The sequence below is a fragment of the Ranitomeya imitator genome, chromosome 2 (assembly GCF_032444005.1).
Source record: "Ranitomeya imitator isolate aRanImi1 chromosome 2, aRanImi1.pri, whole genome shotgun sequence".
NCBI lineage: Eukaryota > Metazoa > Chordata > Amphibia > Anura > Dendrobatidae > Ranitomeya > Ranitomeya imitator.
The window spans coordinates 655,214,145-655,237,473 of record NC_091283.1 but is presented as its reverse complement, the minus strand read 5'-3'; the positions used below and the strand labels follow the sequence as shown (position 1 = coordinate 655,237,473).

At 51.1% G+C, this 23,329-nt stretch overlaps 1 protein-coding gene across 3 annotated transcripts in view; it reads left to right on the top strand.

Annotated features, from left to right (window-relative positions):
* Positions 1–1,207: 1,207 nt before the first annotated feature.
* The window catches only part of TCIRG1 (T cell immune regulator 1, ATPase H+ transporting V0 subunit a3), a 73,352-nt gene continuing 51,230 nt past the window's right edge, over positions 1,208–23,329 (top strand). Inside the window, exons 1-9 of one of the 3 annotated variants that reach the window (XM_069752940.1) lie at positions 1,208–1,430; positions 1,519–1,643; positions 3,338–3,416; positions 3,498–3,727; positions 4,942–5,027; positions 10,139–10,265; positions 10,660–10,742; positions 10,827–10,920; positions 13,735–13,941. In XM_069752940.1, the coding sequence (XP_069609041.1) occupies positions 1,527–1,643; positions 3,338–3,416; positions 3,498–3,727; positions 4,942–5,027; positions 10,139–10,265; positions 10,660–10,742; positions 10,827–10,920; positions 13,735–13,941 (1,023 nt within the window). In that variant the 5' untranslated portion in view covers positions 1,208–1,430; positions 1,519–1,526. The other 2 variants (XM_069752941.1, XM_069752939.1) reach the window with 2 other exon arrangements.

Below are 23,329 nucleotides of genomic sequence, written 5' to 3'. Positions count from 1 at the left end.
TATGTTCCCAGATCTCTCTAGTAAGCTCGGTTCTGCTCCCATATTTCTGTAGTAAGCTCGGTTCTGCTCCCATATCCCTGTAGTAAGCTCGGTTCTGCGCCCATATCTCTGTTGTAAGCTTGATTCTGCTCCCATATCTCTGTAGTAAACTCGGTTCTGCTCCCATATCTTTGTAGAAAGCTTGGTTCTGCTCCCTTATCTCTGTTGTAAGCTTGGTACTGCTCCCTTACCTCTGTAGTAAGCTCGGTTTTGCTCCCTTATCTCTATAGTAAGCTCTGGTTATGCTCCCATATCTCTCTAGTAAGCTTGGTTCTGCTCATATACCTCTGTAGTAAGCTTGGTTCTTCTCCCATATCTCTATTGTAAGCTCGGTTCTGCTCCCATATCTCTGTAGTAAGCTCGGTTCTGCTCCCATATCTCTGTAGTAAGCTCGGTTCTGCTCCCATATCTCTGTAGTAAGCTCGGTTCTGCTCCCATATCTCTGTAGTAAGCTCGGTTCTGCTCCCATATCTCTGTAGTAAGCTCGGTTCTGCTCCCATATCTCTGTAGTAAGCTCGGTTCTGCTCCCATATCTCTGTAGTAAGCTCGGTTCTGCTCCCATATCTCTGTAGTAAGATTGGTTCTGCTCCCATATCTCTGTAGTAAGATTGGTTCTGCTCCCATATCTCTGTAGTAAGCTTGGTTCTGCTCCCATAGCTCTATAGTAAGCTCGGTTCTGCTCCCATATCTCTGTAGTAAGCTTGGTTCTGCTCCCATATCTCTGTAGTAAGATTGGTTCTGCTCCCATATCTCTGTAGTAAGCTCGGTTCTGCTCCCAAATCTCTGTAGTAAGATTGGTTCTGCTCCCATAGCTCTATACCAGCCTGTTTTTAAACCCTGCTATCTCTGCTGCTTTAGTGCAATGGCCAGAGCTAAACAGGCTAAATTAGGGCCTCAGCCTTGTGAATGCCCCCCAGGCTGAAAAGCGCCAGCCAGCCCGTTTAGGACCCTAGCAATGCCCCCTGGTTACGATGATATGGCTTGCACAGCTTCCAGCTCCATGCCTGTGGCACATTTTATTTATAGTCTGAGGCCCCCCATATGGCTTCTGTAAACCCCATTTCCTTGCTGTTGTGGCATGCTGGGACTTGTAGTTCCACAATAGAAGCGCTTATATTATGAATCAATGGCAGCCCCGCCTCCACTCCTGAATACAACTCGTGACTTCAGACCTTTCCCAACCACAAAACTTCCTCATTCCGTCCCGGCCTGTAGCGCTGCCCACCTGCTCCGTGCAATGGTCCTATGGCGCCCTGTCCCCTCCGCGTCTCCTCCCCCGGGGCAGGAACACTGAGTGCAGGAAGTTGTGCTGTGAATGCAGACCCGCAGCTGGAGGAACGATCCGTGATACTGCTCGTCCTGTTCCCCCGGTGTCGGTGCTTCTCCCACAGGTGCCATAGACCGTAACTGTAGGCACATCAGCGTGCGCTCGGCCCATGGCCGCCATCTAATGCCTTCATCCATTCATGGCTCTTCCAGGCGCCGAGATGGGCTCTATGTTCCGCGGGGAGGAGATGTGCCTGGCCCAGCTGTTCCTGCAGTCCGGCTGCGAATACCAGAGTGTCAGTGAGCTGGGCGAGCTGGGGCTGGTGGAGTTCCGGGACGTAAGTACATGGTGCGGGCTCTCCGGTGCTCTGCCTCCGGCCGGTCCCTGCCCCCAACCGGTCCCTGCCCCCCCCCCCCCCCCCCGGCCGGTCCCTGCCCCCCCCCCCGGCCGGTCCCTGCCCCCCCCCCCCCCCCCGGCCGGTCCCTGCCCCCTCCCTCCCGATCTCTGCGCCCCCCCCTCCCTCCCGATCTCTGCGCCCCCCCCTCCCTCCCGATCTCTGCGCCCCCCCCTCCCTCCCGATCTCTGCGCCCCCCCCTCCCTCCCGATCTCTGCGCCCCCCCCTCCCTCCCGATCTCTGCGCCCCCCCCTCCCTCCCGATCTCTGCGCCCCCCCCTCCCTCCCGATCTCTGCGCCCCCCCCTCCCTCCCGATCTCTGCGCCCCCCCCTCCCTCCCGATCTCTGCGCCCCCCCCCTCGCTCCCGATCTCTGCGCCCCCCCCCTCCCTCCCGATCTCTGCGCCCCCCCTCCCTCCCGATCTCTGCGCCCCCCCCTCCCTCCCGATCTCTGCGCCCCCCCCTCCCTCCCGATCTCTGCGCCCCCCCCTCCCTCCCGATCTCTGCGCCCCCCCCTCCCTCCCGATCTCTGCGCCCCCCCTCCCTCCCGATCTCTGCGCCCCCCTTCCCTCCCGATCTCTGCGCCCCCCCTCCCTCCCGATCTCTGCGCCCCCCCCTCCCTCCCGATCTCTGCGCCCCCCCCTCCCTCCCGATCTCTGCGCCCCCCCCTCCCTCCCGATCTCTGCGCCCCCCCTCCCTCCCTCCCGATCTCTGCGCCCCCCCTCCCTCCCGATCTCTGCGCCCCCCCTCCCTCCCGATCTCTGCGCCCCCCCTCCCTCCCGATCTCTGCGCCCCCCCTCCCTCCCGATCTCTGCCCCCCCCTCCCTCCCGATCTCTGCCCCCCCCTCCCTCCCGATCTCTGCCCCCCCCTCCCGATCTCTGCCCCCCCCTCCCTCCCGATCTCTGCCCCCCCCTCCCTCCCGATCTCTGCGCCCTCCCTCCCGATCTCTGCGCCCCCCCCCTCCCTCCCGATCTCTGCGCCCCCTTCCAGCCGGTCTCTGCCCCCCCCCCCCACCCCACCCTCCCGGCCGGTCTCTGCCCCCCCCCCCCCCACCCTCCCGGCCGGTCTCTGCCCCCCACCACCCACCCTCCCGGGAGGTCTCTGCGCCCCTCCCTCCCGGCCGGTCTCTGCCCCCAACACCCACCCTCCCGGCCGGTCTCTGCCCCCCCCCCACCCACCCTCCCGGCCGGTGCCTGCGTCCCCCCTTCCTCCCGGCCGGTCTCTGCCCCCCCCTTCCTCCCGGCCGGTCTCTGCCCCCCCCCCCCCCCCACCCTCCCGGCCGGTCTCTGCCCCCCCCCCACCCTCCCGGCCGGTCTCTGCCCCCCCCACCCACCCTCCCGGCCGGTCTCTGCCCCCCCCACCCACCCTCCCGGCCGGTCTCTACCCCCCCCACCCACCCTCCCGGCCGGTCTCTACCCCCCCCACCCACCCTCCCGGCCGGTCTCTACCCCCCCCTTCCTCTCTGCCGGCCGGTCTCTGCGCCCCCCCCCTCCCGGTTTGTCTCTGCACCCCCCCGGTCTGTCTGTCTCTAAACCGTGTACATGTGACCTAGGTGGCAGAGAGTACTCTACCAGGTGACTGCCGATTCCTGAAGTTTTGCGGTTCGGTTCCATAATTCTGTTGCCTTTCTGCCTTCAGCTCAATCAGAACGTTAACGCCTTCCAGCGTCGCTATGTGTCGGAGATCCGGCGCTGTGATGATATGGAGACAACGTTTGGTGAGCTGCTGCCGCTGTCCCGTACTTCCATATACTGTATGTTTCCGACACGACGGCTCACAGTTGTGCTCCTCCTCTCAGGGTACCTGGAACAGGAACTGCGCAAGGCTGGCATGAAGGTGCCAGACTCCTCCGAGTCGCCACCCGCCCCTTTACCTAAAGATGCCCTGAGGATACAAGAGGAATCGGAGCAGCTGGCTAATGAGCTAAAAGAGGTCTCCAGCAATAGACAAGCCCTGCGAGAACGTCTGCGGGAGCTGCGGGAGTACGCCAACATTCTGCGGGAAAGTCAGCGCTTCACTGGCCCCCTGGTGAGTAGCACGAGCTTCTAGTGTCCGCCACTCCCTGCCCAGCTTCTGTGATCACTGTGTATTGGGCATACCCATCAGATGGCTGTCAGCCGAGCATTGGACCCACCTCCATCTTGGCGCTATCTCCCATACACAGGATCGCTCCGGTGTCCTGATGCGGTGGCTTGGCTCGCAGAGAGCTGGAATCTCTCGACATCAGTTGGCTGGTTCGGCCGACATTAGATTACTGTGTCTAGTAAACATCCACCTTTTCGGGATGGAGCGCTCCAGTACTATGTATTATATACACTTTATGTAAAGCGGGAGCGTACAAACCCCACGGGCTGCAATGTGTCAGGAGCATTACAACCTAAATAGCTAGTAGGTGCCAATTCCTGTTATTTAACCCTTGCGCCTATTCCGTAGCACTTTACAATCCAGATATGCTGGCGCTCAGCTATAAATAATCGGGAGGATAGAGGTCCTCTTCTCTCCCATCCGTAAGCCCAGAAAGGAAGAGGCCATGGATTCAGCGTTCTCCATTGTAGTTTGTGAGACGCTGCCAGTCGGTGTTTCAGGGCACCTAATGCCGCAGGTTGTGCACCCCTGACTTAAGGACACGCTGTTATTTAATTTTTCTTTTTGTATAACTCAATTAGTACAGATGATCTATTGTTTTTGTCTTACATAGTGTCATGAATTTTAAGGTTCAATGTGGACATAAGTCCATAGAGTTCAACCTATAACATACTGATCCAGAGGATGGCAGATACAAATGGCTCCATATTAGGGGAAAAGTCCACATACAGCAGTCAGACTAGTTCCCGGGATCAGTGTCCCATCACCGAATCTAGTACCTGTAGCCTTTACTAATATATTAATCAAGTAAGGCATCCATCCTCGTAGTGCTTGTTTAGGGAGTCCGACCATTACGACTTCATACGGCAGAGAGTCCCATCGTCTCACTGCTCTTACAGTAAAGAATCCGCGGCTGTGATTATGATTGACCCTGTCTTCCTCTAGATGTAGGGGGTGCCCCTTGTCACCATCCCAGGCGTAGGGGTAAAAGCTCATTGGAGAGATGTCAGAACTGTGCCCTCGTGTATCTGTGCATTGTACTAAGACTTCAGTGTCCATTATTGGATATGTGGCAATAAATGACACGGGTGTACAGGATGTCGCTCAGCCTGGGGGGTGTTCTGTTTTCTCACATCTTTTTCTTGGTTTTTCTGTAGCCGGAGTCTGAGTCCTGGAGAGAAAGTGCTGATGCGGACCCCCTGATTGACCCTACAGTAACCTCCAGGAGTGACCTCAGAATTAGGTGAGTTACATGGAGCGGAACCTGACTTCTAACAGGAGCTCGTATAGAACAGTCTATTGTAGCATATGGACAAATGATCAGACAATTAACGCCAATAAAAGTGCAGAGAGAAGTGAACAACATGTTGTCTTCTCTTAATAAAAGGAAAATCCCTTATACAGCTGTGTGGACGGAAAAATAAAATGAGTGGCTCTTGGAAGGAGAGGAAAGATGTTACATGTCTTGGTTTTTGGTCACAAAGAACCGTTATTAAATGTTCAGTAGTCTATTGCTGTTACATAACTGGTATCTAGTTCTGCAGTTTTCCATTTGTCTTCTCATTTCCAGTTGTGAGAAATCTATCCTATCTATCCTATCTATCCTATCTATCCTATCTATCCTATCTATCCTATCTATCCTATCTATCCTATCTATCCTATCTATCCTATCTATCCTATCTATCCTATCTATCCTATCTATCCTATCTATCCTATCTATCCTATCTATCCTATCTATCCTATCTATCCTATCTATCCTATCTATCCTATCTATCCTATCTATCCTATCTATCCTATCTATCCTATCTATCCTATCTATCCTATCTATCCTATCTATCCTATCTATCCTATCTATCCTATCTATCCTATCTATCCTATCTATCCTATCTATCCTATCTATCCTATCTATCCTATCTATCCTATCTATCCTATCTATCCTATCTATCCTATCTATCCTATCTATCCTATCTATCCTATCTATCCTATCTATCCTATCTATCCTATCTATCCTATCTATCCTATCTATCCTATCTATCCTATCTATCCTATCTATCCTATCTATCCTATCTATCCTATCTATCCTATCTATCCTATCTATCCTATCTATCCTATCTATCCTATCTATCCTATCTATCCTATCCCACCTTGGTGCCTCCAACATCCCCGGCCCTCTGCCTAATCTTCGTGAGGAAAAAATGGCAGGCTCATACACAGTGCGCCCCCTGAGGCCGGCCGTCACCAGTGTACAGCAGCGAATTTTCCTATTTCGTTCCTGACTTATCACAGTGATTAAAATGCCCAATAAATAGTAAATCATCCCCCTAAGTCAGATTTCTTTTTTTTGTATTTAATAATTTTTTTTTTCACGCTTTGCCATTGGGGCTTGATGTTTGGGTAAAATCCTTGAGGGGTTTAGTTTCCAATATGAGGTCATTTGAGGGAGGATTTTTGCTTTAGGATCCTTAGGGGTCCTGCAAATGTGACTTGTTGCCTGCAATCTTTCTTTTTTTTTTAAATTTTTTAATTTTTTTCTTAATCGGCTCTTATTTATAAAAGAAAATTCATAACAATATTGTCCACCAATTAACATAACAAGATTATAATTATATGACAGGCCATCTGTGACGCTAGTGACAACCCACAGACAGGCCGTGAGTCAGTGAAGTAAGACGTTCCGGGGTCAATACCAAATGAGGATGTAGTAAACCAAGGGAAAATACGAAGTCATAAATCAGGTCACCAGAGAACTAGCGGATAAGCAAAGGGGCACGAACTAACACGGTCCAAAGGTCAGCAGCAGTAGATCAGAACTTACAACACACGGATCAGGCGAACCCACACTAGACAGCACAGGCTTAGAACAAGCTCTCGACTGGTAGTCATCTGGGCCAGACAGCTCACCTAAATAGCAGCAGGGCAATTACCAAGAACATAGAGTACCTGTGGAAAAATGCCTTCCAGTCTCAGGTCAACTGAGCTGTCAATCAAATCACCAACAGCTCAGCACGCCCCATCACAGTATAGGATAACAGAGCCGTCCATCACAGTCCCAGACACACTGAGCAGAAGAATCGTGACACCATCACAGTATTGTTATCCATTAAATTTATACACTGACTAGTTATATAAACATGTTTATATCTTATTTATTAATCATTCTACAAATATAAACCAATAACCCCCCCCCCCCCATATAACAGAACAAACTACGTACATACATTACAATATTTCAATATACCACATCCCCACGCCCAGTGGGAGTGGGGAGCAGTGAATATTCATTTCTCTTTAATAGCAGACAGTGTTAGCCACAGCCGCCGTCTTTCTGTAGCGACTGGGTGATCCTGTGTGCTCACTATTAAAGAGAATGAATATTCACTGCTCTCCCCTCCCATGGGTGTGGGGAGCAGTGAATATTCATTCTTTTTAGTAGCGGACACACGTGATCGCCCGGCCGCTGCAGGAACCGGCAGCTAACAGTGTGCCAGCTATTAAAAAGAAATGAATATTCACTGCTCCACACCCCCATAGTCCCGGGCGTAGGGAGCAGTAAGTATTCCGGCAGCTGTCACTGCCGTACACTGCTTACAAGCTGAAATCCGCTACTGGCATCAGAACAGGATGCTGCGAGGGAGTGCATGGGAGGTTAGTAGAATGGGTGGTGGTTATGTGTTTTTTTTTCCCTGATGGGAACATGCGTACCTGGATTGGGGATATTAGAACAGATTTGACCACTTTTTTTTTTTTTTTTGTATTTTTCTCTAAAACCTAGGTGCGTCTTATAGTCAAGCCTGATCAGAGACTGAACTCCTTTATTCCCGACATAATTGGGCCTAGGGACGTTTCTATATTTCCCACGTACAGCAGCATACAAACTCACTTTTTCCTCTATATTACACCTGAAACCAACAACGTTCCGTAAGTCCCTTAGGCTACGTTCACATTTGCGTTGTTGGGCGCCGCGTTGGCGACGGATACTGACGCATGCGTCATGTGCCCCTATCTTTAACAGGGGGGCGCATGGGACATGCGCCGGTATGCATTGTCATGCGTTGTATGACGCATGCGGTTTTTTGGCGCACCAGACAGGGCGCGGACGACGCTACAGGTTGCAGTTTTGATGCGTCACATTTTCGAAGAAAAACGCATGCAACGCATCTGTGTCGTAAATGCGTCAAAAAAATACAGTGTCTATGAAAAATGCATAGGGCGCAGGTGCCTGCGTTGAGCCGCGTTTTTTGATGCATGCGCCTTTTGACTTAATGTATTTTTTGGGGGCGTTTTCTTCAAATGTCAAAAAACGCTGCGTTGTGTATGCGTTTGACATGCGTTGTGCGTTGTGTCGACGACGCTGCGCCCAACAACGCAAATGTGAACGTAGCCTTAGTCTACATGCAAACTTCTCTATTGCCCAATGCCATTTTTCTCAGGCCCTCCCATAAATAATTCCACTTGACGCTGTCAAATGCTTTCACAGCGTCCAGGGACATTATTGCTCAATGCCCTGTTTCCAGTCTACACATTTGCAAGTTAAGGTATAAGTGTCTGCTATTAACCTCTTAACGGGCACTGATACGTCTTTCAACATCTTAATGGTTAATGGTACTTACTCTTCAGTGCCGATTTCCAGTGGTGCTGAGAAATAAGGGTATAGTGCCAGCCAGTGTTGTAAAATCTCCATTATCTAAGCTACCAGGGGTAGCTGAGATTAGGGCGGGGTTTTATGGTCCCCTGTATTCACTGAATAACTGCGATTACCAAAACCCCAAAAAGTCAGATTTAAAATTAATTTCTCTCTTCTCTGCTATGAGCTAACATAACAGAAGAGAAAAATGGGGTCCCCAGATACCTCCGCCATCCCCTGACCCTCCTGCTCCGTCCCCAGCCCTCCGCGTCATCTTCATGGAAAAAAATGGCATGCGCAGTGTGCTTGCCGAGATGTGCCAGGTGGTACCCGGCAGCAATAGAATCCCAATTAAAAAATAAGTAAATCAAATGCCTCTTTGTCACAACCTTAGTTATAACAAATTTCATACATTCTTATATATATATTTTTTTCAATTCTTTGTGATTGGGGTTAGAAATTAGTTTTTTCACAATTTAAAAAAGCAAACTATATGAAGGCAAGTGCTCGCTACTCAAGTTTACATCGGTTGCTTGGGTATGCATGGAATATAGCGGATATCCGCATGTGTTTTGATTTTTTTTTTTTTGGTGTCAAAACAGCCGTGAAACATACGGGGCGGAGACTCGAGCACCCGCGATATTTGGTGCATACCCGAGCACCCAATGCAAACTGGTATATATATGTAATGTATTTCCCCAATCCGGGTATACATGGCTCCCTCATCCCCTTTCCCGGTAGGCATGGCCTCGTCATCCAACACCCCCACTCCCCTTCCCGGTAGGCATGGCCTCGTCATCCAACACCCCCACCCCCCGGTAGGCATGGCCTCCTCATTCCCCTAACACCGGCCCTGCCTGCGGGCCACATGAAGCAGCCTCAGGGGCCATGTGTTTGAGACCCCTGGTTTAGACCAACTGCTGACAGTGGAAAAGTTGAAGGAGACTCTGTGTAAACTCCAAAATGAAAAGGCCCCAGGGTCTGACTGTCTTCCCATAGAATGTTACAAGGAATGCAGGGAGATTTTGCTTCGTTATCCACTGAAGGTGCTGGATGTAGCGGTAACAGGAGTTTACCTGCCTTAATGAATGACGCTATTGTCTTGCTATTAAAACTGGGAATAAAATCCTGGATTCCCCGATTCCTACAGACCCAAACTTCTTCTTCCGGTAGACATAAACATATGTGCTAAAGTACCAGCCATGAGACTTAATGAAGTGATATTGGAGTTGATAAAGGATGACCAAACAGGTTTTAAGACTAAAAGGCCCACCGCTATTAAAATGCTTTTCACAGTTTTAAATATTTCTTGAATAAAGATTTGTATATTTTATTACGGTATATTTGGACTTTATTGCTTCCCCCTATCTTGGAATTATATGTAAATGTAGTGACCAGAAGAATATCCCATTCAACTTTGCCACAGAATAGACAAAAATATGGCAATAGTGCAATGTTTGTTTGCTTTTTTTTATTTGCAACCTCACTGTGCTTTTTTTTTTTTTTATTACAAGTAAAATGATTTAATTCAAAACTCTTAATCCTGCAAAAGAAAAAACCACACGCCCTCATGGCTATATCGTTGGAAAAATAAGTCACGGAGTGCCTGTGGTGGGAAGGCGTTAGTCTTTATTACTTGTATACTTTTGTCAGTCTTTTCCCCCCCCCTTTTTTTTTTTTTCTTTTTTTTAATTTGTATCTAAAATTGTGTATTCAACCCTTGTTTTCAGCTTCATGGCCGGAGTCATACACCCATGGCGCATGAATTCTTTTGAACGTCTGTTGTGGCGAGCCTGCCGAGGGTACCTCATTGTCAACTTTGTGGAGATGTCTGAACCTATGGAGGACCTTGTAACAGTAAGTTGCTGCTGAGGTTTCCATTCTGTCACGGTGGGTGTAAGAATGGTACAGCGCTTATTAGACGACTGACCCTACATTCGAAGATGCACGAGCTCCAATACGCTGATCATTCCAAACGTCGACTGTTGTGGAAAGTGACCCTTTTACTGGCCGTGGATGTGTTCATGTTTATACCCAGGTTCTAGCCTGTTATAAGGAGGCCATAGATGTTTAATACTGCAATCATATGGCCTATGTACTGTCCCTGATTGTTCAGACTTTAAAGATGTCCGTTTTAGAATTGCTCTCAGACAAGTATGTGACTACCAATAACTTTGTGAGCAGCCACATTTTTTGGTCACATTGGTTGGTGAAAATGCGTGAAACTGAGCTGTCATTCTGTTTTGTACAGGGGGAGAGTGTAACACAGATTATATTCTTAATTTCCTACTGGGGGGAGAAGATAGGAGAGAAGATTAGAAAGATTGCAAACTGGTGAGTGCGTATAGAGCCTGACTAGATTCCGGTAAGTGGGTTCCTGCAGTCCCGTGTTTCTCATCCCCTTTTTTTTTCTTTTAGTTTCCACTGTCACGTTTACCCCTATGCGGAAGATGAAACGGTCAGGCTTGACACGCTGAAGGATCTCTTGGTGCGGATCCAAGACATGCAGAAGGTGATCACTGTTAATATAGCAATGCTATAATTTACCTTTTTAGGATTGCTTATATATTTCAGCAGTGCTAGTTTCCTTTGTTACCTACCATGTGGCTAAAGGTGGTCTGCCGATGAGCCCTATTTCCAATACCATTCTTGCCTATGTAACAAAGGATTTTACACAAACTGAGGACTCCTGGGACATAAAAAGGATCATTTTGGTAACCGAGAATTACAATTCATGCTCAAAATGCATTTATTATACAATTTCCCACCCCTCAATAGAATATTATGGACACATAATGGACTCATTATGTGTCCATTTTTGGAACAGAAAAAAAGTTCTGTTTGCATCAGTCACTTTTAGCCAGGGCTGTGGAGTCGGTAACCAAACCTCCGACTCCCCAATGTCCATGACTCCGACTCCACCAAAATGGGCTACGACTCTGACTCCACAGCCCTGACAGGAGTGTGGATTCAGTAAGCCAAACCTCCGATGACTCAATTTCCATGACTCCGACTCCACCAAAATGAGCTAGGGCTCTGACGCCACAGCCCTTCTTTTGGCCATGTTTTCTGCTTGTCTGAATAAGTGTGACCCCAGCATCGTGTCCGAGTTCAGAAGGCTAACTCTTGAATGTTCTGCTGCTGTGCTACAATGTATCACTTTCAGACTGCTACCCTAACGCAGAATACATTTTGTATAGGAGCAAACTAATGTTATGAGACTTTCTAATGGTTGGAGCTTCAGTCAGTGTCTCAGTGATGGGTCCAGTAGAGATGGTTTATTGTCCGAGATGAGTTTGGCCAAAATGTAAAAAGTACAAGCTCAAAACCCCATAATGAATTGGGCCCTAAGTGTCTGACAAATAACCCATTAAAGGACTTCCAGTGTTTCTCAGTGTTAGACCAGGGTACAAAGTGCCAACCAGGGGAGATGACTCTACGGGTCTGTTTACGTGGACCGACCTGCCGCACGATGCAACTGCTGATCAGTCACACAGGCAGATTACAGTATGTGATGTGCACTGAACAATGTACAGTACAGATCAAAAGTTTGGACACACCATCTCATTTAAAGATTTTTCTGTATTTTCATGACTATGAAAATAGTACATTCACACTGAAGGCATCAAAACTATGAATTAACACATGTGGAATTATATACTTAACAAAAAAGTGTGAAACAACTGAAATTGTCTTATATTCTAGGTTCTTCAAAGTAGCCACCTTTTGCTTTGATTGCTTTGCACACTCTTGGCATTTTCTTGATGAGCTTCAAGAGGTAGTCACCGGGAATGGTTTTCACTTCACAGGTGTGCCCTGTCAGGTTTAATAAGTGGGATTTCTTGCCTTATAAATGGGGTTGGGACCATCAGTTGTGTTGTGCAGAAGTCTGGTGGATACACAGCTGATAGTCCTACTGAATAGACTGTTAGAATTTGTATTATGGCAAGAAAAAAAGCAGCTAAGTAAAGAAAAACGAGTGACCATCATTACTTTAAGAAATGAAGGTCAGTCAGTCCGAAAAATTGGGATAACTTTGAAAGTGTCCCCAAGTGCAGTGGCAAAAACCATCAAGCGCTACAAAGAATCTGGCTCACATGAGGACCGCCCCTGGAAAGGAAGACCAAGAGTCACCTCTGCTTCTGAGGATGTTTATCCGAGTCACTAGCCTCAGAAATCGCAGGTTAACAGCAGCTCAGATTAGAGACCAGGTCAATGCCACACAAAGTTCTAGCAGCAGACACATCTCTACATCAACTGTTAAGAGGAGACTTTGTACAGCAGACCTTCATGGTAAAATAGCTGCTAGGAAAACACTGTTTCAAGATTGTTGGAAGACCATTCCCGGTGACTACCTCTTGAAGCTCATCAAGAGAATGCCAAGAGTGTGCAAAGCAGTCAAAGCAAAAGGTGGCTACTTTGAAGAACCTAGAGTAAAAGACATAATTTCAGTTGTTTCACACTTTTTTGTTAAGTATATAATTCCACATGTGTTAATCAGCGATACGACCTGGCCGTGATCGTTGGTAAGTCGTTGTGTGGTCGCTGGAGAGCTGTCACACAGACAGCTCTCCAGCGACCAACGATGCCGAGGTCCCCGGGTAACCAGGGTAAACATCGGGTTACTAAGTGCAGGGCCGCGCTTAGTAACCCGATGTTTACCCTGGTTACCAGCGTAAAAAAAAACAAACATTACATACTTACATTCCGGTGTCTGTCCCTTGCCGTCTGCTTCCGCACTGACTGACTGCCGGCCGTAAAGTGAAAGCACAGCACAGCGTGCTGTGCTCTGCTTTCACTTTACGGCCGGCAGTCAGTCAGTGCGGGAAGCAGACGGCAAGGGACCTGACGGACACCGGAATGTAAGTATGTACTGTTTGTTTTTTTTTTTTTACATTTACGATGGTTAGCAGGATAAACATCGGGTTACTAAGCGCGGTCCTGCGCTTAGTAACCCGATGTTTACCCTGGTTACAAGCGAACGCATCGTTGGATCGGTGTCACACACACCGATCCAGCGATGACAGCGGGAGATCCAGCGACGAAAGAAAGTTCCAAACGATCTGCTACGACGTACGATTCTCAGCAGGGTCCCTGATCGCTGCTGCGTGTCAGACACAGCGATATCGTATGGATATCGCTGGAACGTCACGAATCGTGCCGTCGTAGCGATCAAAATGGCACTGTGTGACGGTACCCTTACACTGCTCAGATGTTGAGTTGCCCAGCAGGTCCCACACGCAAGAACTGTCTGATTACTTTATCTGTAATATATGAGCAGGGCAGATGTTTCTAACCTCTCTCCTCACTTTCCATTCTGCCACAGGTGCTGTCCCAAACAGAGGGCTTCCTGACACAAGTCCTTACCCGGGCTGCTGCAGTTTTGCATCATTGGAAAATCTGTGTGAGAAAAATGAAGCACATCTATCAGATTCTGAACCTGTGCAGTGTGCGGGAGCGATGCCTGATTGGTGAAGTGTGGTGTCCAGTGGTTGATCTACCCGTACTCCAGGGAGCCCTTGCTCGAGCATCGGTGAGACTAGATGTTGATGAGCAACTGAAAAGTTAATCATTTATTTATTTTTTTCTCCTACGCCTCATTGGGGGACACAGGACCATGGGTGTTATGCTGCTGCCACTAGGAGGACACTAAGTAATACAGAAAGAATAGCTCCTCCCCTGCAGTATACACCCTCCTGCTGGCTTCAAGTGAACCAGTTCTTGCTTAGTGTCTGTAGGAGGCACTTGGGTCCGCTTTCAGACCCCACCGTTTTTATTTTTATTCTATTTTTCCCTTAACGAAGCGAATGGGGGCGACTGATCCTTTCTAGGTACCGATCTCCAAACCCCCGAACCATCAACAGGCAAGAACGCGGAGCGTCCCTCCCCGTACCCTTTCCTGCACCGTTGGATGCCAGCCCTCAGCTCACTTTACGGGCGACGGTTCCTTTGCGTTCCAATCTCCCCCCTCCATAGCAGGCGACCACATGGAGTAGCCCTCCATCTACCTCTCCTGGAGCCAGGTGCATAGCCGGACATGATGTTTATGGCGTCCGTGCAGCCCCCCCACTGCATCACCACTGATATAGCGGATGATAGAATGCGGCAGAAGCTCTCCACCCCCTCCCTGACTATGGTGACGGAGGATTGAGCAGCAGCCCACCGCATCTACCGTGAGTACACCTGCAGGGCCGAGGCGCTGGGAGGTCCTGGTCCCTGGGATAAAGGAGGTCCGCATATACCTTAATGCCCGGGTGCGTGGGTCATGTTGGTCCACACAAATAGCAGCCGCGGCGCGCCAGGCCGCAACCGCAAGCTGAAAATTTAGCCCCCGGCTTTCTTTATCGCCTCTCATTGGGGGACACAGGAACCATGGGTGTATGCTGCTGCCACTAGGAGGCTGACACTATGCAAATAAAAAAGTTAGCATCTCCTCTGCAGTGTACACCCCACCGACTGGCATTATACTCTTCAGTTTAGCTTAGTGTCAGTAGGAGGTGGACACGGGTCTTTCATTAGACCCTTATCTACCTCAATGTGCGTCGTTTTTTCTTTCAGGTTTCCGGAGGAATACAGGGTGAACAGTCACACCTGTAATCCCAAAATACGGACTATGAGTACGGCGTGTACTGCCACCCCGTATCCTCATAGATCCTTCTCCAGGACCAAGAGCCTTAGCACACAAGCGTGCTTAGAAGTCCGGTCCTGGCTCCGTCACTCGCCCACCAGAGCCTGTCGGTTGCGGAGACGAGGACGTCCATCAGCTCCCCGGACGTCTCATCCCCTTTAAGGTTAGTACCGGCGTGGGATGTTTGAGGTAAGTATTTCCCATACCATCCCAGATATTTCAGGGGGTCTTACTAGGGGCTCCCATATACCTGGTCGTCGCTTGCACGGATCCCGCAGCACGACCCGGGTTTACCTTCGGCCACAGACCTTCAGGTTCTGCTATCCGTGGCGCACTGCTCTGCGCCGCGGTTTTTCATGGGGCACAGGCGCTGCAGCCCTGGCAGGCCGGCGCACCGCTTCTTCCTGCGGCGCACTGTTCTGGCGCCGCAGGGGGTTTTCACTGCGGCACTCTTAAAGCGGCACTGTCTTAGGCTCACCTTTCCTAATTCAGGCCCGGCTTCGGTCGGGGCCTACTTCCGGCCCTAGCCTGGTAGGCTGCTGCGCCGCCTGTATCTCTTGCGGCGCACTATTCCGGTACACCTTTCCGGCGCCGCGGCCTCCCCTCGGCCGCCGGCGCCTAATTTAGGCCCCGGCTTCGGTCGGGGCCTACTTCTGGTTTGCGAGCTCCCCCACTTCTGTCTTCTGCGGGCGGGCTTTTTTTCCCGCCCGACCTTCTGTGCCCTGCCCACCGGCGCCTCAGTGCCTGGCTCCGCCCCCTTCTTCCAGGGACACTCTTCTGGTGTGCGCACCGCTCTCGCAGCGCGCCCGCACCTTCGCATCTTCTGTGGGCACAGCACTATCTGCGCAGAATACTGCTCCTCAGGGCACTCCATCTACAAGTGGGACATCTTCCAGGACCGGGTCCGTGAGTAGCTGCACTGCAGACTGACACCCCCCTCTGCCCCACTGTCCCCTAACCCTCTGGCATTTTCTTCAGGGACCTCTCAAAATGTCTACCTCTAAAGGGGGCCGCTCTCGTCCCCCTACTTCTTCTTCTTCTGCCTTAGTCAAGTACTTTGCATGTTCGTCCTGTAACAGCAAACTTCCCTCAGGTCAGTCCTCTCCGCTGTGTCAGTCCTGCAGCAACCCGATTATTCCCACCGCCCAGGATCCCCCGGCTGCTCCGCCCGAGAGTGATACCCCCATCCCAGGCTGGGCCTCCTCTCTGTCACAATCGGTGGCCGATTTAACACGGGTGTCTCAAACCCTGGTGTCCGCGCTGGATCGGTTACCCCTGCAGACCCCTGCAGTGGCCAGCGGGTCGCAGGAACCGCCGCCCGAGCCCTCCTTGATAAGCCACAAAAGGTCCAGACAAGAACGTCGGTCTGAGTCCTCTTCACGCTCCATCTCGCCACACGGCCCTCCCCTGCGGTCCCGATCCTCCTCCCCTGAGTCAGGCGAGGCATTATCTGATGCGCCCTCGGAGGATATTTCGGAGCTGGATCCTAACCAAATCGCCACCATGAGGGAGACGGTCCAGAATCTCATTGGGGCAATAAACCAAACCTGTGGAATCAAGGATCCCTCTACGGAACCTGCAGATCAGGCGGTTTCGTTTAGACGGGCCAAACCACCTTCTAAATTTTTCGCTCCTCATCCTGAATTCGAGGAAATCTTGTCCAGAGAGAGAGAGACTCCGACCAGACGTTTTCAGAGGGGAAAACGCCTGGGGGTGTTATATCCTTTTTCTCCAGAGCTTATCGCCAATTGGACGGTCTCTCCCTCGGTTGATCCCCCTGTTTCGAGGCTGTCCACCAACACGGTGCTTCCACTGTCCGGCGGAGCATCTCTGAAGGATTCTAACGATGGTTATAGAATCCTTTGCGAAATCGGCTTTTGAAGCGGCTTCAGCGGCTCTATGTCCAGCCTTTGCTTCCACTTGGGCCTCAAAATCCATCTCAAAATGGGCCAAGGATCTACGGCGTGGTATTCTGGACGGGGCGCCTCCCGCGCAATTAGCGGAACTTGCCAACCAGATTTCCCATGCTGGCGATTACCTGGTCTCCGCCTCCCTGGATGTCGCGTCTTGTGCGGCTCAGGCTTCCAGCAATGCCGTTGCCATCCGCCGGACCGTCTGGCTCAAGGCCTGGCAGGCGGACTTGTCTTCCAAAAAGTCCCTCACTAGTCTGCCCTTCCAGGGCTCTCGTCTCTTTGGTTCCCAGCTGGACCAAATCATTAAGGACGCCACCGGGGGTACAAGTTCTCTTCTCCCCCAGGCTAAGCCTCGTTGCCCTCCTCCTAGACGGCAGTTTCGCTCTTTTCGGCCTTTTCGTCGCTTCGCTGCGTCAAACTCCATTTCCCAGCAGCAACAGAGGCCACAGGCACGTCAAGAGAAGAAGGCGGTGTCCTTTAGGCCCACTCCGTCCTGGCGTCCTCGCTACTCCCAGGGTAGATCATCCAGGCCCGGGACTGGAAGATCCACCTCCGCATGACTCTCGGCAGGACTCCAGCCCAACTCCCAGATTGGGCGGCAGTCTTCTCCTTTTCAGGGACGTCTGGATTTCCGCAGTAGAGGACGCTTGGGTCAGGGAAGTTGTATCCTCGGGATACAAGATAGAGTTCGCTTCCCGACCCCGGGATCGTTTCTTCCAATCCCGTCCTCCAAGAGATCCCGCTCTAGTTCCGGGCTTCTTCGCAGCCATCGCTTCTCTGCTCAAATCCGGGGTAATCGTTCCTGTCCCAGAAAAGGAACGGTTCATGGGTTTCTACTCGAACCTTTTTGTGGTACCGAAAAAAGACTGCAAGGTTCGACCCATTCTGGACCTCAAATTGCTGAACAGGAGAGTTCGCCTGAGACACTTCAGGATGGAATCCCTTCGTTCAGTAATTGCTTCCATGGAGGCTCAGGAATTTCTATGCTCAATAGATATCCAGGACACCTACCTCCATGTCCCGATATTTCCCGGACATCACCGTTTCCTGCGCTTTGCAGTGCAACGAGATCATTTTCAGTTCGTCGCCCTGCCGTTCGGTCTCGCAACCGCGCCAAGGGTGTTCACGAAGATCATGGCGGCGCTGATGGCCATCTTGAGAGTCAGAGGCTTGGTCCTATTTCCATACCTCGACGACATCCTCATCAAGGCTCCGTCCTTTGCTCAGGCTCACAAAAGCCTGTCCATTGTTCTCGACACCTTAGCCCGTTTCGGGTGGCTGGTCAACCGGAAGAAGTCCTGCCTTATTCCTTCTCAGCGCATCATCTTTCTGGGCATGCTTTTCGACACTCGTCAGACCAGAGTCATCCTTCCCAAAGACAAGAGATCCACTCTTTGTCGGGACATACGCTTGCTCCAGGGTCCTCGGCCTCCCTCCCTCCGTTCGGCCATGAAGGTTCTGGGGAGGATGGTAGCTACATTGGAAGCGATTCCCTTCGCCCAATTTCATTCGCGACCCCTTCAGCAAGCCATTCTGTCTCAGTGGGACAGGTCTGTCTTCTCCCTGGATCGGCCGATCAGACTCTCTTCTCGGGTCAAGCGGTCCCTCAACTGGTGGCTGACATCACCTCTCATCTCCCAGGGCAGGTCCTTCCTTCCAGTTCACTGGCAGGTGGTGACAACGGACGCCAGCCTGATCGGCTGGGGTGCGGTTTTTCGCCACCTGACTGTTCAGGGCCGTTGGTCGTCGCAGGAGGCATCTCTGCCAATCAATGTCCTCGAAATTCGGGCCATCTTTCTGTCCCTCCGCCACTGGGAAAGGATCCTCAGGGGCCTTCCAGTCCGGATCCAGACGGACAACGCCACGGCTGTGGCATATGTCAACCATCAGGGGGGGACCCGGAGCTCCTTGGCCCTTGCTGTGGTATCCAAGATCCTCCTTTGGGCAGAGGCAACGGTTCCGGTGATATCCGCGGTGCATATCCCCGGCGTGGACAACTGGGCTGCCGACTTCCTCAGCCGCGAGGGCCTCGCGGTAGGGGAATGGTCCTTGCATCCGGAGGTCTTCCATCAGATTTGTCTTCGATGGGGGACTCCGGACGTGGATCTCACGGCGTCTCGAATCAACAGGAATGTTCCGCAGTTCGTCTCCAGGTCCCGCGATCCTCTCGCAGTGAGCGTCGATGCTCTGGCCATTCCTTGGTCACAGTTCGAGCTGCCCTACCTGTTCCGCTGTGCTTTCCGGCTGCTGTGCTTACACAGGGCAGAGAAGCAGAGCGCCGAGGGACAGACAGCGGAAGATAAGTATGTAGTGTTTTTTTTTTTTTACTTTTACGCTGGTAACCAGGGTAAACATCGGGTTACTAAGCGCGACCCTGCGCTTAGTAACCTGATGTTTACCCTGGTTACCGGCATAGTTGGTCGCTGGAGAGCTGTCTGTGTGACAGCTCTCCAGCGACCAAACAGCGACGCTGCAGCGATCCGGATCGTTGTCGGTATCGCTGCAGCGTCGCTTAGTGTGACGGTACCTTTAGTGATTTCGGTGGACACATTGCAGACCTCCCCTGGGGACTCAAAACACAGGACCTGGGTAAGCTGGAGAAACATGGCTTAACCCTTCCCCTGCTAGTAAGCGCTCTCCTCAAGGCTACACTATGTCTCAATCAAAGCCTAACAAAAAGTCTGGGAAAACCGACACTGTTTTTTGCTGCTTGTATCTCTTGTAAGGTATCTCTCTACCCCGGGGTCACAATACTGCGTTATACTCCACTTGTGAACCGGTGACTGGTCAGGAGCCACCTGTTACTGATACCGAACCCAGTGAGCCTAGTCCCCCTGAGTGGGCTACCTCCCTTACCCGGTCTGTGGTATCCCTGGCCAAAGCGTTAGACTCGTTCCGAGACCCTTCCTCTAACCAGGGCACTCTTACGGACAATGCTTCCGATGATCAGAACCCGTTGTACACTAGGGGTCGTACCTTACCAAGGAGCTCTTGCTCTTCCAGGAAAAGGACTCATGCCTTGTCTCCAGACCATCACCGGGAATCGGGTTCTGAGAGATCCTTTTCTTGCTCCCCCTCCCTTGGGGCTAGTAGAGAACCTGGCTCAGAGGATGATTCTGATACATCCCTATATCAGGAATTTCAACACGATCAGGAGACTCTCGATTCTCTCATTGTGTCAGTAAACAAGGCTCTGAAGCTAGATGAGGAACCTTTATCTAAAACGGATCATGCTGTGTCCTTTAAGAGGACCAAGCGGGCTCAGAGTGTTCGCTAATCATCCCGAATTTAAAGAAATCGTTGAATCTCATAGGATCCGTCCAGATAAACACTTCACAGGGCAAAAGCCCATGGAGTCAAAATATCCCTTTGCTCCTGATCTAAGAAAAGATTGGTCACAGTCTCCTCCGGTAGATCCTCCGGTATCGCGACTAGCTACTAAATATATTTTATCCTCTTCAGAGAGCGCCTCGATTTAAAAACCCCACCGATCGTCAGATCGACAATATGGCTTGTTCAGCTTTTGAAGCCTCAGCAGCCGCACTCTTTCCATCTTTTGCCGCTATGTGGGTGGCTAAGGCTATGACCCATTGGGCTGAGGTCTTGTCTTCAGCTGTTCTGGATACCAATTCCCCCCCCCCCCCCCCATCCTTCCCCCCGAGGTAGCAGACCTTGCTACTCAGATAGCCAGAGCTGGGGATTTTCTAGTGACCGCGTCTCTGGATGCCGCTGACTGCGCTTCTCAAGCAGCAGCAGATGCCATCACCATTCGGAGGTCCTTATGGCTCAGGGACTGGCGTGCAGATTCTGCTTCCAGAACGTCATTGACTTCTTTACCATATCAGAGCGGTCGCCTTTTTGGCGAAAAACTCGATCAATTAATTTCCGACGCCACTGGAGGGAAGAGTAAATTTCTCCCACAACAGAGACCATTTTGGAACCAGCAACAGCAGGCTCGGTACAGTTTTTTTTTTTTTTTTCCACATTAAAACTCAAATTGGTCCTCTACTTCCAAATCTTCCGTACCCGGCCGGACACAACGTAGGGATAGAGGTCCCCAAACCTCTTACAAACCTTCCCCTTCATGGAGAGGCAGGCCTAGGCAGTCAGGATTCAGGAGGTTCAGACTGGGCAGATCTCCCACACAATGGCTCCCTGTGGTATCCGGGGGACACACTCAAAGTAGGCGGCCGCCTGCTTTCCTTCAGTGACGCGTGGCTCTCGGTCGTTCACGACGAATGGGACCGCGACCTAGTGTCCTCCGGATACAAGATAGAATTCTCCTCTCTTCCACCAAATCACTTTTTCCTGTCTTCTCCTCCCAGGGCAAAGGCATTAGGCATTCTTCCAGGCCATACGCTCTCTAAAAGAAGACGGGGTTATTATCCCGGTCCCTCAATGCGAAAAGTTTCAAGGTTTTTATTCAAACCTGTTCATTGTTCCAAAGAAGAACGGTACAGTACGGCCCATACTGGACCTAAAACTGCTGAACAAGTTCGTCAGGGTACGACGGTTCTGAATGGAATCGCTTCGTTCTGTCATTACCTCCATGGAAAAAGGCGAGTTCCTGGCGTCTATAGACATCCAGGATGCGTACCTCCACATTCCAATTTTCCCTTCTCACCAGAGGATCCTTCACTTCGCAGTTCAGGAACAACACTTCCAATTCGTTGCTTTGCCCTTCGGCCTCGCCACCGCTCCTAGGGTATTCACCAAGGTCATGGCGGCCACCGTGGCCATCCTTCACACCCGAGGCGTGGTGGTGCTATCGTATCTAAACGATATCCTCATCAAAGGCCCCTCTTTCTGCGCCTGCAAGGAGGCTGTGAACATCACAATAGATTCTCTTTCTCGCCTGGGTTGGAAGATAAGCTTCAAAAATTCTTCCCCAGTAGCGGCTCAGCGAATTTCCTTTCTAGGAATGATACTGGACTCGTCCCAGGGGTTGGTGCTTCTTCCCCCGGAAAAGATCTCAGCCTTTCAGCGGGAAGCTCAGAAGCTCTGAACCTCGCACTCACTCTCTGCGTTTCAGTATGAGAGTCCTTGGCAGGATGGTAGCAGCCTTGGAGGCGGTTCAATTTGCCCAATTACACCTCCGTCACTTAAAGCATGCCCTCCTGGCTGTTTGGGACAGGAACCCGTTCTCCCTCGACCGTTGGTTCTTCCTTCCCCACCGAGTCAGTGTCTCAGGTGGTGGACATTAAAGTCTTCCCTGAATCAAGGGAAGTCTTTTCTTCCAGTACATTGGCTAGTTGTGACAACAGATGCCAGCCTTCTATGCTGGGGAGCGGTGTTCTTACATCACACTGCTCAGGGCCGCTGGTCACTTCAGGAATCACGCCTTCTGATCAACATCTTGGAAATTTGGGCAATCAGGTTAGCTCTTCTCCAATTCCATCCCTTCCTGGTGGGTCGTCCCATCAGGATTCAGTCCGACAATGCCACTACAGTGGCATACTTCAACCGACAAGGGGGAACCCGCAGCATGGCAGCCATGAACGAGGTAGGCTATATTCTCCTTTGGGCCGAGGAAAACCGCTCAATGATATCTGCGGTTCACATCCCGGGAGTGGACAATTGAGGCAGATTTCCTCAGTCGTCAAGGCCTCGACTCCGGGGAGTGGTCTCTCCATCCGGAGATCTTCCACCAGATCTGCTGTCGCTGGGGAACTCCGGACGTGGATCTGATGGCCTCACGGCTAAATTCCAAGGTTCCCGACTTCATAGCTCGGTCCAACGATCCAGCAGCAATCGGGGCAGATGCTCTCGTACTCCCGTGGCATCATTTTCGGCTTCCGTACATATTTCCCCCGCTCCCCTTACTGCCGAGAGTCACGAAGAAGATCAGAGCGGAGGGAGTACCGGTAATCCTGATTGTGCCAGATTGGCCGTGCCGGGCATGGTACGCGGAACTGGATTACCGAATCGCGCAGACCTGCTATCACAGGGCCCCATTTACCACCAGAACTCTGAGGCCCTGTGTTTGATGGCATGGCCGTTGAGTCCTGGGTTCTAACCCAGGCAGGTTTCTCTCCGGAAGTCATCGCTACCATGATCAGCGCTAGAAAGCCTACGTCTATGCGCATTTATCATCGCACTTGGAAAACCTTCTTTTCTTGGTGCAACGACCGGGGACGTTCTCCTCTTGAATTTTCCATTCCTTCCATCCTGAAATTTTTACAAACGGGTTTGGACTTAGATCTCGCCCTTAGTTCTCTCAAGGGGCAGATTTCAGCCCTGTCCATTCTGTTCCAACGCAGGATTGCCAACAGATTACAAGTGAAGACGTTCATTCAGGGAGTCTCCCATAGGGTGCCGCCCTATAAGATGGCATTGGAACCATGGGACCTTAATCTGGTCCTCGGAGTCTTGCAAGAAGC